This window comes from Ranitomeya variabilis, chromosome 1, assembly GCF_051348905.1.
Source record: "Ranitomeya variabilis isolate aRanVar5 chromosome 1, aRanVar5.hap1, whole genome shotgun sequence".
Lineage (NCBI taxonomy): Eukaryota > Metazoa > Chordata > Amphibia > Anura > Dendrobatidae > Ranitomeya > Ranitomeya variabilis.
The window spans coordinates 361,053,632-361,073,629 of NC_135232.1; the positions used below are offsets into that span (position 1 = coordinate 361,053,632).

The 19,998-nt window shown below is 42.1% G+C and overlaps 1 protein-coding gene across 2 annotated transcripts in view; it reads right to left on the reverse strand.

Annotated features, from left to right (window-relative positions):
• Positions 1-1,536: 1,536 nt before the first annotated feature.
• GMPR2 (guanosine monophosphate reductase 2) overlaps positions 1,537-19,998 on the reverse strand; it is a 36,254-nt gene continuing 17,792 nt past the window's right edge. For both annotated transcript variants that reach the window (XM_077299935.1, XM_077299936.1), the window contains exons 4-10: positions 17,169-17,252; positions 16,885-17,058; positions 16,710-16,791; positions 14,885-14,991; positions 6,980-7,022; positions 2,477-2,636; positions 1,537-2,388 (exon numbers count right to left, since the gene is read on the reverse strand). In XM_077299935.1, the coding sequence (XP_077156050.1) occupies positions 2,202-2,388; positions 2,477-2,636; positions 6,980-7,022; positions 14,885-14,991; positions 16,710-16,791; positions 16,885-17,058; positions 17,169-17,252 (837 nt within the window). In that variant the 3' untranslated portion in view covers positions 1,537-2,201. The remainder of the gene's footprint in view (positions 2,389-2,476; positions 2,637-6,979; positions 7,023-14,884; positions 14,992-16,709; positions 16,792-16,884; positions 17,059-17,168; positions 17,253-19,998) is intronic.

The following is a 19,998-nucleotide window of genomic DNA, read 5'->3' on the forward strand; positions in this document are numbered from 1 at the left end:
CGCTGAACACAGGAAGATACCGCCGGCTCCCAGAGACCATCGGACATGCAGGGACCGAGCTAGGAACAGGTGAGTATGTCACCGCGCCGCTCCCCCCTCCCCCGCCAACCCCCCCGCTGCCAATGGCTCTAGTATAAGCCGAGAGGGTCACTTTCAGCCCAAAAATCTTATACTCGAGTATATACGGTAGTTTTCATCCTGGCAGCTGAATGATTTACAGCTACTAGCCTGCTTGATTACATGTGAGGGTTCCCTAGCAACCAGGAACCCCCACATGTGCTCAGCCTGGCCTAATTGCTATAAATCATTCAGCTGCCACAATGAAAACGAAATCTCCAAACAGTCATAAATACTCGGAGGTCACCTGAGCGTGCTCGGGAAAACACGAGCAACGAGTACACTCGCTCATCACTAGTCCTTTCCATCGCTCACACAGACATAGTGGCTCTTCTGTATGTGCAGTTATCACTAGTACTGCAGCTTAATCCTATTCAAGCTGGAGCACTGGTAACCTTCCTCCCCCCATTCTACTGATCAAAAGGGATATGGTACTATAAAGTGAGTGCAAACAATGATAAGCAGATCTTTCAGACCCGATTAGGCTGGTGAAATCAGTGTCACACTGACATTTCTGGACGTTTCACTGCCTAACAGTAAATGATCATTTTAGTAGTAGTCCAATTCTAGCAGGAGAAAGTACGGCACAGGGCTCCATCCAATTTAACCTCAAAGTGTAAGCTTTCTTTAACAATGTTCAATCATGGCAACAATTAAACTTTATGCAACTTTTTAATATACTGTACTTTGTGTTTCGATTTGATCTTCATTTTCAAGTTAATTTTTTTAAGTTGGCTGTCAGTGAATGAGAACAGTGTTCACGTCCCAGGGCTACAAACCCCGACCAGAAGTTATAAACTCAATAAAAGTGGTCCTAAAACAAATGGATACTTGTAAAAATATCAAACACAGATAGTACCATCCCCATGCTGGGGCTATGGACTCATGTTTTGGAACGTCATGAATACAGCACACACTACTTCAGCCAATCACTGAGCTCAGCAATGATGCTGATGTAGAAGGACGAGCCGTCAAGCTCAGTAACTGGCTTCAGAAGTGAGGTGTGCTGTAGTTGTGACGTCACCGCTGCCGCTAAACCAAAGAGACCAAAGCAGCATCGGGAATCCAGCGCTGCAGCAGGAGGAGGTGCGGTAGAAAGGTGAGTAATAACGGTGTTTATTCATTTTTTAAGTTTCCTATTGTTTGGTAACCATAACCACTTTTATTTCAAAGTGTAAAACCCCTTTAAAGCTGACCTGATTACATCACTATGTGACATTACTATAGATGACAAGTCATCAAGCCAGAAAGTATACACTGCAGCAGGAGATCCATTGAGCCCAGTAATGTGGAATTAGGGGGATTTTAAATTAAGTAAGGTATGGTGGTATATTAATATGTGACTTATTACATTTCCTAAAAACAGGCCTTGAAATACTAAAAGCCTTTATAAAACTACTAGCAATCATTGGAAGTCTATTGACTTAAGAAGTTTTTTTATTTGCAGATAATTTCCTGTACATGGGCTGTAACCAACAAGACTACAGGCGCCATCTTTACAGAAATAAAATGTTTTTAATTAAAATGTAGTCTTAAATTAATTCTAACATTTAAAGCACATACAGCAAATAATTAGCTTTTACTGCTGGAATAGTCAGCAATTGGCCCCTGCACATTGTAAAACTTACAATGTAGATAACCATATGGAAATGTGAGCCTTTCAGACCAGATGTGGAATGTAAGAGTTGTGTGTCAATGAATTGGCAGGCAGCAGCAGGCATAGATGTGAATAGTTAGTGGCATCATACATACGATTTGGCTAAAAGACTTAATGTGAACCTGTCACACTCAACATGATGTTTTATCTTCTGGGCAAATTCATACATTACTTTGTGTGAAAAACATACATGGTATTGATTTTCTATGCTCCCTATTACTGTAGTACAGTGGGCAGACCTAATCAGTAAGTGACAGCTATCTCCGCATGCACACAAATGCAGGAAAGGCTAACAATCATTCCGTAAGACCACCCAATGAACTCATAAGCCGGGATCTCTTTTTCGACCTCTATGCTACCCAAAGACAGAGCATCATGTTCAATGTAACCGGTTCTCTTTAAGAACCACCTAATAAATAGAATACACTCATGGGCTGCTAAAGACGGGGTTAAGTTGTTGGGTCACTCTGATAAAGGTTGTTCTTCGGCTTAGCTCCTTTAGCTTGGCAGCACCTACATAGGTGCAAGTGGAACGAATTCCTCCAAGTATGTCTTTAATGGTATCGTCCACATCTCCTCGATAAGGGACCTCCACGGTTTTTCCCTCAGAAGCTCTAGATGTAAGCGACAAATTTAGAAGGTTTTACATCTGTTTGGTTCGAGTGTAAAATCACGCCGGTAAAGGAATGTCATAATACCTACCTATACTCTGCCACTCCGCCAGCATGCTTCTTCATTGCCGTTTCTGAACTCATGCCATAGAATAATTTATACTTCTTCCCATTCTTCTCAATAGTTTCACCTCCAGACTCAGTGTGACCTGATAACATGCCCCCCAGCATTACAAAGTCGGCTCCAGCTCCTAAAACAAACAAAATCAGAATTTTTTTTTTGTCTTTATTGCAGTACATATTAGACATGTAGTCCTCACTGGGGGTAACTGTAAACCCCTTCAGGACCAGGCCATTTTCGTGCTTTAATTTTTTTTCTCCCCTTCTTTGAAGTGCCTGGCCACTAGATTATTCAGGTCAGTATGTCTACAGTGACCCAAACTTGTATATATGTGCATTTAATTAAATAGTGAAAAAAAATAAGAAATTATAAATAATCTAGCAATACATTATATAATTGATCAAGAAAGGTTGAACTTGATGGACCTATGACTTATTTTCAATCTGAACTTGATGGACCTATGACTTATTTTCAATCTGAACTTGATGGACCTATGACTTATTTTCAATCTATTTAACGATGCAAAAAACACACTTGGTTTGTGTCACCAAATTCCAAGGCCAGTAACAGTTTAATTTTTCTATTGATAGAATTGTCTGATGACTTGTATTTTGCAAGACAGGCTGATTAATTTGTCTGGTATTATTTTAGACGATATGATGGTTTGAATGGCTTTTATTGCATTTGTTGGAGGAGACGTAAATTGCCCCATGATTACTTAGAAAAGTAAAACACTACAGGAGGTAAAAAACGTAAAAATAGTTTCTCAAGATTGCAGAGATATTGATGTAATAAAAAATGTTTACTTAAGTCGATGAACACTAATATCCGAAAGCATTCACTTTATAACGGACAGCCTAGCCAATATGAACCATCAAACAGGGCAAACAGCGATTCATTAAAGTTTAAAAAAAACGACTGTCACATCCAAACACTAGATGCTAACCTAGAGTCACCAACTCATATACAATCAAATAAATAAGGCAGCACTCTGCAGCACCATAGCTTGTAAACATGAAATATGAAAATTGAATTGCATTACTGCACTAGAAATCTGAAAAATTAAGAAAGCTTAATTTAGCCAATTCATGTGTACCTGGAAGCCACGTTAAGGCGTTTCTCGTTACCAGGACCTAACAATGCCAATCCTTTCTTAGAATAAAGTCTTCATCTGTATGGGAACCTGTGAATCCTCTCTTAGACTAAAATCTATCTCTCTGTGGAGGGGTAGGGTCCTTGCTGTGATTAAAAAAGCCTGAGGCCAAGAAGCGGAGTGCTCAGTCAGAAGCCTAATGAATACAAATTTTAAAAAACTGACCGTCACATCCAAACATAGACTAGGTATGAACATGTGCTAACCTAGAGTCACCAACTCATATACAGTACAGACCAAAAGTTTGGACACACCTTCTCATTTTAAGATTTTTCTGTACTTTCATGACTATGAAAATTGTACATTCACACTGAAGGCATCAAAACTATGAATTAACACATGTGGAATTATATACTTAACAAAAAAGTGTGAAACAACTGAAATTATGTCTTATATTCTAGGTTCTTCAAAGTAGCCACCTTTTGCTTTGATGACTGCTTTAGACACTCTTGGCATTTCCTTGATGAACTTCAATAGGTAGTCACTGGGAATGGTCTTCTAACATTCTTGAAGGAGTTCCCAGAGATGCTTAGCACTTGTTGGCCCTTTTGCCTTCACTCTGCGGTCCAGCTCACACCAAACCATCTCGATTGGGTTCAGGTCTGGTGACTGTGGAGGCCAGGTCATCTGGCGTAGCACCCCATCATTCTCCTTTTTGGTCAAATAGCCTTTACACAGCCTGGAGGTGTGTTTGGGGTCATTGTCCTGTTGAAAAATAAATGATGGTCCAACTAAACGCAAACCGGATGGAATAGCATGCCGCTGCAAGATGCTGAGGTAGCCATGCTTGTTCAGTATGCCTTCAATTTTGAATAAATCCCCCAAAGTTTCACCAGCAAAGCACCCCCACACCATCACACCTCCTCCTCCATGCTTCACGGTGGGAACCAGGCATGTAGAGTCCATCCGTTCACCTTTTCTGCGTCGCACAAAGACACGGTGGTTGGAACCAAAGATCTCAAGTTTGGACTCATCAGACCAAAGCACAGATTTCCACTGGTCTAATGTCCATTCCTTGTGTTCTTTAGCCCAAACAAGTCTCTTCTGCTTGTGTCCTGTCCTTAGCAGAGGTTTCCTAGCAGCTATTTTACCATGAAGGCCTGCTGCACAAAGTCTCCTCTTTACAGTTGTTGTAGAGATGTGTCTGCTGCTAGAACTCTGTGTGGCATTGACCCTGGTCTCTAATCTGAGCTGCTGTTAACCTGCGATTTCTGAGGATGGTGACTCGGATAAACTTATCCTCAAAAGCAGAGGTGACTCTTGGTCTTCCTTTCCTGGGGCGGTCCTCATGTGAGCCAGTTTCTTTGTAGCGCTTGATGGTTTTTGCCACTGCACTTGGGGACACTTTCAAAGTTTTCTGAATTTTTCGGACTGACTGACCTTCATTTCTTAAAGTAATGATGGCCACTCATTTTTCTAAACATAGCTGCTTTTTTCTTGCCATAATACAAATTCTAACAGTCTATTCAGTAGGACTATCAGCTGTGTATCCACCAGACTTCTGCACAACAAGATTGATGGTCCCAACCTCATTTACAAGGAAAGAAATCCCACTTATTAATCCTGACAGGGCACACCTGTGAAGTGAAAACTATTCCCGGTGACTACCTCTTGAAGCTCATCAAGAGAATGCCAAGAGTGTGCAAAGCAGTCATCAAAGCAAAAGGTGGCTACTTTAAAGAACCTAGAATATAAGACATAATTTCAGTTGTTTCACACTTTTTTGTTAAGTATATAATTCCACGTGTTAATTCATAGTTTTGATACCTTCAGTGTGAATGTACAATTTTCATAGTCATGATAATACAGAAAAATCTTTAAATGAGAAGGTGTGTCCAAACCTTTGGTCTCTACTGTACAATCAAATAAGGCAGCACTCTGCAGCACCATAGCCTGCAAACATGAAAATTGAATTGCATTACTGCACTAGAAATATATAAAATTAAGAAAGCTTAGCGCATAAATTGGCCAATTCATGTATACCTGGTAGCCACGTTAAGGCGTTTCTCGTTACCAGGACCTAACAAACATGAAAATATGAGAGATATAGATTTTAGTCTAAGAGAGGATTCACAGGTTCCCATACAGATGAAGACTTTATTCTAAGAGAGGATTGGCATTGTTAGGTCCTGGTAACGAGAAACACCTTAACGTGGCTACCAGGTACACATGAATTGGCCAATTTAAGCGTTAAGCTTTCTCCATTTTTCATATTTCTAGTGCAATTCAATTTTCATATTTTTATGTTTGCAGGCTATGGCGCTACAGAGTGCTGCCTTATTTATTTGAGCGATTCATTAAAGGTCTGTCTCATGAAGAACACTCCGATCCTATATCCTATTAAAGGACAACTATAAGCAAAAACACTTTGGCAGACTCATGCTGTCCCAAAGATGAAAACTAAGGCCCTAATTCATCAGGCAATTATTGCCAGTATTATGGTGCAAAATTACTTAAAATGCTTTGAAATTATTGCATAACTCAAAAGTTGCGCAAAAATGTTGCAGCTTTGGTGTTTTTAGGCCAGTTCAGGCAGCTCTGCATAATTTTTGAAAAGTAGATGGATCCAGAGTGGGGTGAAATGTGGCCAAACACTCTTTACAAATTAGTCATTACATATGTCAAATTACAACAAAAATGTACAACAGACCCTGACTGGAATATACTGCTGCTAATGGCACTTGGCAGCTGAAAGATGCTCTAAAATCATTACAGATGTTCCCCTCTTGATGAATTTTGAGACTCTTACTTCAGCCCTCCCTTCATTAAGACTGGAGTACAAAAATGCCAGCCTGAATGAATGAGTGTTCCAATGAACACTTGTTTCATAATAATCTATCGGTCTAAACAGGCTGCCGATTACCAGATGAACAAGCAAAATGCTCATTCCTTCAATTAATGATCTCTTGTGCGGCGCAAAAATCATCAATCTCGGCAGAACATAGTCCGTGTGTAAACAGGTCATGTGCTGGCAAAAACATCGGCAGCCTATGCACACTGAACAAACTATTACAGATCATTCAGTGCATTAAGAGTGTGTTTGGCTTGTGAAACATGCAATTACATGGCTATCGATCAGCTAACAAGGTGCCGATTGTTGGTCAGTCGGTGCTGCCGGGTGATAAAGTGTAAACACACCTTTAATCTTTTCCCATTAAACTAATTATCTATCTGCTCAGCTCCTCAAGCACTATAAAATGCAGAACAATGAAGGCAAAAGCCTACTAACGTTTAGCTAGTCGTTGCAAATAACAATATAAATATGAACATGTTAGAAATTATTTATGAAGAGAATCCCTTGCTGAGGTTTAGAAACTTACCAAAAGCCTTGGCCACATCCCCTGGACAAGTGCAACCTCCATCCTGAAAAGAGAAAACATTATGCTCTCTATAGTTCGCTTTTTATGTGAAAGGGTTGTTCAATATTTTTTTATTTGTCCCCAACCTGTCCCTGCAATGTAGGCAGACATGTATTATACTTAGATTAAAACTTATGGCAATGTCCAATGTTATATGTCCTGGTCACATAGGCTGTGACAACACTCTGGTTGGGTTCCGTATACAGCCCACATGGCTTTCATCATGAACTGTGCTGCCCAGTAGGGTGGTCACTGGTGACATTAGTATATGAGCAGTGCTAAAGATCTAGGATTGTGCAAATGTAATAAACAATTCCTCTACTGCACTCTCAGCAGTGCAGAAAATGTTGAGTCCTGCATGCTAGATCTTAGCTGTGTCTCCGTTCTGATTCAGTTCTTGGTCTGTTCCTTTGGCTGCTGCTCACACAACACCTAATTATCAGAGTCTATCAGGAGTACCAGGAGTGCAGTGTAGCAGAGGAGAGTGTGCAGGGAGCGCGCTACCCACTCTTTCATGTACGTAAGAAGAGTGATATACTGCAGCATGGGGCCGAGAGGAACGATGTACTGCAGAAGGGGGCTGACTTCCAGAAGTGGACACAAGTGGCAAGCAACAAGACACTTAGGAGGGATACAATGGCTGTATGGAACCTCTGTTTCAGACAGCAGCAGAAAGTTGCAGATCCTCACAGATATTGCGCAGAGGTATTGAGAAGTCAGGGAAAACACCGAAGGAGTCACAGAGGTGGGGTTAGGTGAAAGTGCTTAAAGTAGGAAAATATTGTGAAAAAGTAGTGTTTATGAAGACAAAGGAACGTCCATTACCAGAATGTAGGCAACGGCAAGCAAAAATGATTCTCGCTACATAAATGATCGAAGCAGAACTACTTACAAAGATTATAGGCATTATGGTGATTTTTAGATTATTTCATGGATTCTGTTATGAGATCCATGTAAAAATATAAAAATATCCAAAATGTCTCTAATAATCTTAACCCCTTAACCCCCGGAGGTATTTTTGTTTTTGCGTTTTCGTTTTTTGCTCCCCCTCTTCCCAGATCCATAACTTTTTTATTTTTCCATCCATATGGCCATGTGAGGGCTTGTTTTTTTGCAGGACGAGTTGTACTTTTGAATATTACCATTGGTTTTAACATATCGTGTACTGGAAAATGGGAAAAAAATTACAAGTGTAGTGAAATTGCAAAAAAGTGAAATCCCACAGTTGCTGTTTGGTTTTTTTTTTTTAAACATGTTCACTAAATGATAAAACTGACCGGTCGTTATGATTCTCCAGGTCATTATGAGTTCCTAGACACCAAACATGTCTACGTTCTTTTTTATCTACGTGGTGAAAAAAAAATTGTTAAGAAAAAAAAAATGGTGCCATTTTCCGAAACCTGTAGCGTTTCCATTTTTCGTGATCTTGGGTTGGGTGAGGGCTTATTTTTTGCAGTACGAGCTGACATTTTTAATGATACCATTTTAGTTAAGATACGATCTTTTGATTGCCCGTTATTACATTTTAATGCAATGTTGCGGCGACCAAAAACGTAAATCTGGCATTTTGCCTTTTTTTCCTCATTACGCCATTTAGCGATCGGGTTCATTCTTTTTTTATATTGATAGATCGGGCGATTCTGAACATGGCGATACGAAATATGTGCATATTTAATTTTTATTGTTTTATTATGAATGGGGCGAAAGGGGGGTGATTTGAACTTTTATATATTTTTAAAAACATTTTTTTTTTACTTTTGGCATACTTCAATAGTTTCCATTGGAGACTAGAAGCTACCATAACCCGATCAGCTCTGCTACATACAGGCGATGATCAGATAGCCCGTATGTAGCAGAATTGCTCACTTGCTATGAGCGCCGACCACCGTGCGGCGCTCTCAGCAATCCGGCAGTGACAACCATAGAGGTCTGCTGGAGACCTCTGGTAGTCATGCCAACTCATCGGCGACCCGCGGTCATGTGACACGAGCGCCGATGGGAGGGACTTCCGTTGCGCTTGCTGGAAACGAATATTAAATGCCGCTGTCAGAGACTGACAGCGGCATTTAACTAGTTACCAGCCGCGGGTGGATTGCGAATCCACCCGAGGCTGTTAGCGGCACATGTCAGCTGTTCAAAACAGCTGACATGTGCCGGAAAAGATGTGGGATCAGCCCCGGAGCCCACATCAAAGGGAGGGAGTCCGACATCAGCGTACTGATACGCCCGATATCGCAAAGGGGTTAATGTCCATGGGTCGGACACATTTGTCCTGGTCAGTCTGCCGACATAGATGGTTATAAAAGAAAGGAGGAGTTACCAGTGTGAGATGTGTTATGACAGACAGTCTGTTGTCCTGATCTGGTATAAAAGCTGTGGGGGAACAAAAAGACCACAAAACCTTTGGGTGATACCCTTTTAGCTACAAAGGAAAATAAGAGGAAGGTGCTCACCTGAGCAGGTTGTGTGCAGGCACAACTCCTATAAACACCGTATGAAAACAGCTGCTGCTGTCTCGTGGCTGGGGGATGATTTCCTCCATGACAGTTGACCAGTTTGGATGGTAACACAATATCATGCTGCACTGCTGTAATAAAGAATACTTGGGACAAAGATGAGTTGAATGGTTTTTATTTCCACAATGCGTTTCAATACTGAACTAGCATCTTTTCCAAGTGAAAAAAACTATTTTTTCACTTGAAAAAGATGCTAGTCCAACGTTGAAACTCGTTGTGGAAATAAAAACCATTCAACTCATCTTTGTCCCAAGGATTCTTTATTACAGCAGTGCAGCATGATATCATTCTATCATCCAAATGGGTCTCCTGATCTAGATGTCTCACACTGGTAATGCCTGCTTTCATTTATAATAACCCCTGGAGGCAGATTCTTATGCAGATTAGTGTCTGGCCTATAGCCTAGAAAAGCTCATTTACATAAAAGAAAAAGTAGATTTATCTGTAATAAAACATCAGATTGCAGATATCAAGGTATCATGTTATTCAGCTTCCTATGACCTACATGTCCATATTCACGGCTAGGAGGGTTGATCCTACTGACAGATTTCCTTTAATCCCTTAACGATCGCCGATACGCCTTTTAACGGAGGCAGTTAAGGGTACTTATTCCTCAGCGCCAAATAAGGTTATAGTGCCCGCCAGCGTCAGGAAATCTCCAGGGTCTCGGCTACTGGGGGTAGCTGAGACCCTAGAGAACATGATTTGGGTCGGTTTTAGCATCCCCAGTGTTCCCATCGCCGTTATTCATGGAATAACGACAACCACAAAAAAAAGTCAGATTTCCCATTTATTTCTCTCTCTCCTCTGACATGATCTAGCACGTCAGAGGAGAGAGAAATGGGGACCCCGAGACCCCCCCCCCCGATACTTCCGGCACTTCCTGCATTCCCCAATCGTGTCCCTGGCCCTCGGTGTCTTCTTACGGGATGTGTTTGGGTTAGGGTTGGGGCTTTGTCAGAGTTGGAGTTAGAATTGGGGGGTTTCCACTACTTAGGTACATCAGGGGGTCTCCAAACGCAACATGGCGCCCGCCATTGATTCCAGCTAATTTTGCGTTCAAAAAGTCAAACGGTGCTCCCTCCATTCTGAGCCCTGCCATGCGCCCAAACAGTGGCTTTCCCCCACATACTGGGTATCGGAGTACTAAGGAGAAATTGCACTACAAATTTTGGTGTCCATTTTCTCCTGATACCCTTGTAAAAATAAATATGTTTGGTCAGAGCTGCCACTAGGAATTTCAGGGCCCCATACTGGCAACATTTTCAGGGCCCCCTTAAGACTCCGCCCAGGCTCCACCCCAGCCCCGCCTCCACCCCTCAAACTGTCCACAGCCCCACCGCTGTCTCTTGGCAAAACTCCACTTCTCACAAATCACACATTAACAGTTCCCATCACCAGATCAAACACATAGTTTTGTTTGTTTTGGCCAAAAGGTTTTTTTTAAATCTAAGACGACAACAAGGTAGACTCTTTTGGCCGGGCCCTACTCTACTCTAACCTATTAGACATTTGTTAAAATATGCAATACAATTTAGGTGTATTTTTATTTATTTTTCAATTTTTCAAATGACCAATAATACCACATACAAGGGACAAATACCACAACACCATGACCAGACACCATATTATCACCACATAGTGACCTATAATACTATCTACAAGGAACAAATACCGCCACACCATGTGCAGACCACATATTACCACCACAGTGACTGAACAATATCACATACAAGGGACAAATACCACCGCAGCATGTCCAGACCACATATTATCATCACATGGTGACGAACTACATACAAGGAACAAATACCAACACAACATGAACAGACCACATATTACCACCACACTGTGACCGAATAATAGCACATACAAGGAACAAATACCGCTACACCATGGCCGGACAACATATTACCACCACATTGTGACTGAATAGTACAATACTGATCATTAATTTAAAAAAAATACTATCACCATAAGTGCCATTATACACAGGAGATCTGTACTTAGTATGCAGTGTGTGTACAGGTAATACAGTGGTCACCGATGCCATTATACACATGAGCTCTTTATATAGTGTCAGTGTACAGGTAATACAGGGATCACCAGTGACTTTATACACAGGAGCTCTGTATATAGGGTACAGTGTACATGTAATACAGCGATCACTAGTGACATTATGCACAGGAGCTCTGTATATAGTGTATAATGTACAGCTAATATAGTGATCACCAGTGACATTATACACAGGAGCTCTGTATACAGTATACAGTGTATGGTGTCAGTGTACAGGTAACATACTCACCAGTGACGTCTCTAGCTAAAGTCCTTCATCTTTGCATTTCTTTTTAATCCAGCGCAGACCGCTATCACTTCTTTCTGCCAGGACTCGTCTCTGCATAAAATAACACAGTTGTTTAGAGCACCACTTCCAGAGCACATTCCCCATTTTTTCCCTTTCTTCTACACTACACATCTGACTACAGACGTTCACCCGCCATTAATGTATAATTGGTTATTATGCAACCCACCATTCCAAATATAAATTATAATCCGCCACTGTGCCCCCACTATCTGTATATAGCCACCTTCCCCATGTAATATATAAATTAATTAACACCTGTATTCTTTCTCCCAATTTATTACCAGTCACTTTATCCTCAACAACCCCCACTATTTACCTCCCGCTCTAACCCTTAACCCAATTCATTATAGTTACATGCCCCTTCTGCCTCAATTCATTGCCATGTCTTCTCTCTCTCCCACCCTCTATTCATTATGAATTGCTCTTCCCCACCCTCAAAATTCATTATTTGCTCTCCCTACCTTCAATACACCATTGGCTCTCCCCACCCCCACCTTCAATTCAATTGCTGTCCACGTTCCTCACACTCACTTCATGTGCAGTCCCCATCACCCCCACTTCATCATTTAGTCCCCTATCATCATTTAGTCCCCTATCCCCCCCGTCACTTCATCTGCAGTCCCCCTTACTTAATCATTTGCAGCCCCCTATCATTTCATCATGTGCAGAACCCCCTCAAACACACTTCATCATCTGCAGTCTCTATCACTCCCACATCATTTCCTGTCCCCATCACCCCCACATCATCATTTGCAGTCCCCATCACCCCCACATCATCATTTGCAGTCCCCATCACCCCCACATCATCATTTGCAGTCCCAATCACCCCCACATCATTTGCAGTCCACATCACCCCCACATCATCATTTGCAGTCCCCCCACATCATTTACAGTCCCCATCACCCCCACATCATCATTTGCAGTCCCCCCACATCATTTGCAGTGACCCCACATCATTTGCAGTCCACATCACCCCCACATCATCATTTGCAGTCCCCATCACCCCCACATCATTTGCAGTCCTCATCACCCCCACATGATTTGCAGTCCCCCCACATCATTTGCAGTACCCATCACCCCCACATCATTTGCAGTCCCCATCACCCCCACATCATTTGCAGTCCCCATCACCCCCACATCATTTGCAGTCCCCATCACCCCCTCATCATTTGCAGTCCCCATCACCCCACATCATTTGCAGTCCCTATCACCCCCTCATCATTTGCAGTCCCCATCACCCCCACATCATCATTTGCAGTCCCCCCACATCATTTGCAGTCCCCCCACATCATTTGCAGTCCCCCCACATCATTTACAGTCCCCATCACCCCCACATCATCATTTACAGTCCCCATCACCCCCACATCATCATTTGCAGTCCCCATCACCCCCACATAATTTGCAGTGACCCCGCATCATTTACAGTCCCCATCACCCCCACATCATCATTTGCAGTCCCCATCACCCCCACATAATTTGCAGTGACCCCACATCATTTACAGTCCCCATCACCCCCACATCATCATTTTCAGTCCCCATCACCCCCACATCATCATTTGCAGTCCCCTATCCCCCCTTCACTTCATCTGCAGTCCCCCCCACTTCATCACCTGCAGACCCTATCATTTCATGTGCAGTACTCCCTAAAACACACTCCATCATCTGCAGTCTCACTCCCCCCCCCTCACCTATTTAAAAAATAAAAATGTTTTTATACTTACCTCAGTCGTTCCCGGGCCGTCTAGTGTTTCCAGCAGTGAAGCAGCAGCTAGAATGTATGGGCTGCTGAGAGGACCTGACAGGAGCCCCTACATTCTAGCACATTCACTACTGAGATTGCTAGAATGGATGGGCTGTAGTCAGGACCTGCAGGGAGCCCATACATTCTAGCTACAGCCGAGCAGGAGCTGCGCAGCTGACTAGGAGACTGCCGTGCACAGCTCCAAAATGGCTCCCGGGCCCCAACGCCGACCCACACGCCGCAGTGCACAGTATTTTAGTGCACGATGGGGCCCGGTCAGTAGAAGAAGCACAACAGTGGGGCCCCAGATCTGCGGGCTCCTCTGTGTACTGCTGCTGACCGGGCCCCATACAGCAGTAGTGCCTGTAATGCCCTGATGGCGGCCCTGTGTTTGGTTCCAAAGTAAATTTTTTGTGAAAAAAGTAAAATGTTCATTTTTTTCCTTCCACATTTCTTTAGTTCTCGTGAAGCACCTGAAGGGTTAATAAACTGTTTGAATGTGGTTTTGTGGACCTTGAGGGGTGCAGTTTTTAGAATGGTGTCAGTTTTGGGTATTGACCCCCCCCAAACTCACTTCATATGTGAGGTGGTCCCTAAAAAAATGGTTTTGTAAATATTGTTGGAAAAATGAGAAATCACTGGTCAACTTTTAACCCTTATAACGTCCTAACAAAAAAAATTATGATTCCAAAATTGTGCTGATGTAAAGTAGACATGTGGGAAATGTTATCTATTAACTATTTTTTGGGGGATATGAATCTCTGATTTAAAGGGAGCAAAAATTAGAAGTTTGAAAATTGCAAAATTTTCAACATTTTTGAAAAATTTCCGTTTTTTTTTTCATAAATAAACGCAAGTCATATCGAAGAAATTTTACCACTAACATGAAGTACAATATGCCACAAAAAAACAATCTCAGAATCAGTGGGATACGTTGAAGCGTTCCAGAGCCATAACCTCATAAAGTGACAGTGGTCAGAATTGTAAAAATTGGCTTGGTCATTAAGTACAAAATTGGCTCTGTCACTAAGGGGTTAAGTAGTTCTGCTTTGCTCATTTATGTACAGTAGCTATAAAATCCTGCAGGTGAGCACAGTCCTTGTCTTTGTTCGTTTACATCCTGGTAATGGACGTTCCTTTGTTTTCACAAACGACTTTTCCCATCGGTCTTTTCATTCTCACCTCTCACATACATCTTTATTCTGTGTATAGAAATGGATAAATTGGTTTATGTTTCTACTAACCGATATAATATGGCCATTTAGTCCATGAGCAGCATCCGCACACTCTATCACAGCACTCAGTTGTGGATAGCCAACTCCTGTCTTCTTGCGGGTTGTGCAAACAGAACCTAATTAAAAGGTGAATGATATGTGAGACACTGACACCACTCTCATACTAACACCTTTAGTAATAAAAGGGCTGTTACATGAAGAAGCCTCCCGTCTATTTATGAATGTCATATGGACCTTAAGACCTTCTTGTTTGAGCCAGAAAAGCAGATCTGTGCAGACGACTGTATTGTTGGTACACATGTGATCTGACAAAACATCGGAAAGCACTCGGACCAATGATATTCTATGGGGCCGTGAACATGTTTGAACCAAAAAAGAAATCACAGCATGCATGATATGCATCCAATATTCGAATCGCACTCGGCCATGCAAGTCAATGCGTCCGTGGAAAACATCGGATTGCACTCGATTGACATCTGAGTGCAGTCTGATTTTCACGGACTAACAGAATGGAGACATATGCTCCTCATCCGAGAAAATCAGATCACGCTATGATCACACTCTGATTGGAATGTGATCAGAGTATGATTAGCATAATTGGACTGATTTTCTCAGATGGAATGAAATATGGTCACGTGACTCTAGCCATAGAGAGGCTATCATTCTTTCATACTGACCATGTCATTCATTACATGGATTATCTATAGTCATATCCTAATGTGTCCTAATTACCTCAAATAATTCACAGTGTTTTTAAATAGTCAAAGAGATTTTCACACCAAATGGAAAAAACAACATTGGTAAATCAGGAGACGTGTCAACAGTTATTAAACAAATAACGACATTATAGTTTACAAAAGACAGTATTTGAAGTTCTCCATTCTTTATAAACTTAGGGTACCGTCACACATTGAAATTTCCATCGCTACGACGTTACGATTCGTGACGTTCTAGCGATATCGTTACGATATCGCTGTGTCTGACACGCTACTGCGATCAGACACCCTGCTGAGAATCGTACGTCGTAGCAGATCGTTTGGAACTTTCTTTCGTCGCTTGATCACCCGCTGACATCGCTGGATCGTTGTGTGTGACAGCGATCCAGCGATGTCTTCGCTTGTAACCAGGGTAAACATCGGGTAACTAAGCGCAGGGCCACGCTTAGTAACCCGATGTTTACCCTGGTTACCAGCGTAAACGTAAAAAAACAAACCGTACAGACTCACCCGTCGGTGTCCTTCAGGTCCCTTGCCGTCTGCTTCCTGCTCTGAGTGCCGGCCGGGAAGTGAGAGCAGATCACAGCGGCGCTGCGCTCTGCTCTCACTGTACGGCTGCACTCAGAGCAGGAAGCAGACGGCAAGGGACCTGAAGGACACCGACGGGTGAGTCTGTACGGTTTGTTTTTTTACGTTTACGCTGGTAACCAGGGTAAACATCGGGTTACTAAGCGCGGCCCTGCGCTTAGTTACCCGATGTTTACCCTGGTTACCCGGGGACTTCGGCATCGCTCCAGCGCCGTGATTGCAACATGTGACCGCAGTCTACGACGCTGGAGCGATAATCATACGATCGCTGCGACGTCACGGATCGTGCCGTCGCAGCGATGGAAATTTCAATGTGTGACGGTACCCTTAGTGTCAGCCACTTGGAATGATTTTTGTCCAAAGCAGTTTATCAGGTAATGCAAGTTGTAAATTTAAAGGAAAAAAAGAGTCATGTATACGTGTGGGATATTCTTGCCAGCGCACCATTGTATTTATTTCTTGGAGCATCAAGCACTTCTAGAGCCAGTCATTTACCTTTTTTCACAGTTAGACTATTAAACAGACAGTACCTGGCCCTATTCCGACCTTGATTATATCTGCGCCTGAAAGGATTAATTCCTCAACCATTTCTCCAGTTACAACGTTCCCGGCCTGAAGATATAAATCATATGTCAGTAAATGGAAGACTATAAAAATAAAGCCTTGTCAGTAACGGACATGAGAGACCACATTGTATGTTCTTACCATGATTGTGTGCTTGGGGAACCTTGCTCGTACATCTTTTACGTGCTGGACAAACTGTTCAGAATATCCATTAGCTACATCAAGGCAGATGTAACGAATCTGAGGGACAGCCGACAAGACCTCCTCCAGATGCTGAACGTCAGATTGGCCAGTACCTGCGCTTGCAGCCACATTCTACAGGACATGTGGGACATTATGATAAGAAGATCAGGGGTCTAGTAGACGACTATTGGAGAAAATGTGCAGGTAGAAGCACTAGTGAGCTAAGCAAAACTATTACTTACATCAAGATATTCTGGAGAGGTGGCAGCGAATTCCTTCCATTCTTCAACTGAGTAGTGTTTATGTACCGCTGTGAAGAGAGAAAACTGAAAGGAAACCAAAATTAGAAATAATCTTATATTCTGCCTATTCAGAAGTAACAATGCAACTTCAGATCTGCTCTGGTATATAGCTGTGCCAGTCACCAAAAGCGGATGCCTAGCTTAATTTTTTGTGAAGACTGAAGTCACCAAGACCATGCTTTTACTCTGGTTTTGGCAGGTACAAGATAAATATGATCCATCACTTGGTCATAAAATGCCAATTTTCTCATATGTTATATTTTTGCTGCTCCCAAATATTTAATTTATTTTGCTTTTAACCCACTATACAGTTGCAGGGATATGGGCCTTTTTGTTCAGTACTAATTTTTACAGTCTTTGCCAAAGATGCGCTGCTCACAAGGCAATAATGTAAAGCACCCTAAAGACAGGACCCAGAGAATACTATGAGCTTCATCCTCTTCATAAAGTCCATAACAATTAGTAATGAATAAAAAAGCTCATATCTTAGAAACAGTGTGGCAGATTTAAACAATATGGCATATTCAGGGGAGCGGCTGGGATAATATAGGAGCAAATACTCAACCCTTTTGACCTAGTAACAGGTCCTCTTTAACCCATTCACAACCAGAGGGATTTTCGTTTGTGTTTTCGTTTTTTGCTCCCCTTTTTCCCAGAGAAGGTACAGATACGATCTTTTGATCCCCTGTTATTGCATTTTATTGCAATGTAGAGCCGACAAAAAAACAAACAAAACATAATTCTGATATTTAGATTTTTTTTCTCATTACGCCGTTTAGCGAACGGATTCTTTTTTTTATTCATAGATTGGGCAATTCTGAGCACGGTGATACCAAATATGTGTACGTTTGATTTTTTTTTATTGTTTTATTCTGAATGGGGCAAAAGGGTGAGTGATTTGAACTTTTAATTTAAACTTTATTTTTTAAAATATTTTTAAAAACTTTTTTTTACTTTTGGCATGCTTCAATAGTCTACATGGGAAACTATAAGCTGCAGGACATTGATGTCCTCTGCTACACACAGGTGATGATCAGATCGCCTGTGTGGAGCAGAAATGCTGGCTTGCTATGAGCACCGACCACCAAGTGGCTCTCATAGCAATCTGCCAATGACAACCATAGAGGTCTGCTGGAGACCTCTGGTTGCCATGCCAACCCATCGATGACACGCGATCATGTGACGGGGTCACCGATGGGAGGGATTTATGCCACTGTGAGAAATTGACAGCGGCATTTAACTAGTTAACAGCTGCGAGTGCATCGTGATTCCACCCGTAGCTGTTGCGGGCACATGTCAGCTGTATATATCAGATGACATGTGCCCAGAAAGGTGCGGGCTCCGGCATCAGCGTACTATTACACCTGATGTCAGAAAGGGGTTACGTTTCATTTACTCAAATAGTACAGTTATGGAGATCCCCTGCTGTCCGCTACTATGACAAAGATGAAGTCCGTGCTGCTATAACACCAGAGCAGCACTGTCCTGACCGCATCATTATAAGACATATACTTAAACGGTATTAAATTGGGGAAAATAAGCATTTAAGGCTGGTTTCACACTTGCGTTTTGATCTGCGTTTGTAAAAAAAACGCATGTGGTGAAAAAATGCATGTAAACGCGTGCAAACGCTGCGTTTTTTAGACGCATGCGTTTTTGCATGCAGTAAAAAAAACGCGGAGTTTTGACGCATTTACATGCGTTTTTTCCTGCGTTTGCGTTTTTGAAACGCATGCTGAGAAGTGTGTGACAGCTGCCAATCATCAAAATCAACTAGAAAACCCACTATTAATAGAATTAGCTAGGGTTAGGGATAGGGTTAGGATCCCTAGGGTTAGGTTTAGGGTTAGTGTTAGGGGTAGGGTTTGGATCCCTAGGGTTAGGGTTAGGGGTAGCTTTTTATTAGAAGAATGCCCTGGTCACCAGGTCACTGATAAACCACCCCCCACCATCAAGGTGATAAAGGGATCCAAACCCTAACCCTACCACTAACCCTAGGGATCCAAACCTTAACCCTAACCCTACCCCTAACCCTAGGGATCCATAGGGATTGGCTATTATGTTGACCTGGAGACCAGGACATTCTTCTAATAAAAAGCTTTGTTCAATGTGGACACCCCAAGATATACGGTATTGCTATAGAGTACTAAAAATATAAACTCGGAGAGTATTCACTGTCATCTTGTTAGGGTTAGGGGTAGGGTTAAGGTTAGGGTTTGGATCCCTAGGGTTAGGGTTAGGGTCCCTTTATCACCCTGATGGTGGGGGGTGGCTTATCAGGGTGTACTCTTGTTTTTTTCTATAAAAACGAATGCGTTTAAAATGCAAGCAAACGCATGTACGCAAAAACGCATGCGTTTCCATAGACATCAATGTATTTTTTTGACGCAAATCAAACGCAAATGAACGCATGCGTTTTTTTGCGGCAAAAAAACGCCTCTGAAAATTACTACATGTTGCATTTCTGCAAAAAAACGCATGCGTCGTTAAATGCGGCAAAACACGTACAAAAAAACGCATGCGTTTTTAATGTTAAACATAGGGAAAAAAACGCATGCGTTTTTTTCGGTAAAAACGCTGCAGATCAAAACGCAAGTGTGAAACCAGCCTTATACACTACTGATTTTGCATGTTTTGCCACCTACAAAGAATGGTGAGGTCTGTAATTTTTATCACAGGTACCCTTCAGCTAAAAATAAAAAACTGAAAATCACATTGTACGATTTTTACACACGGTAATTAATTTGCATTTTATTGTATGAAATAGGGT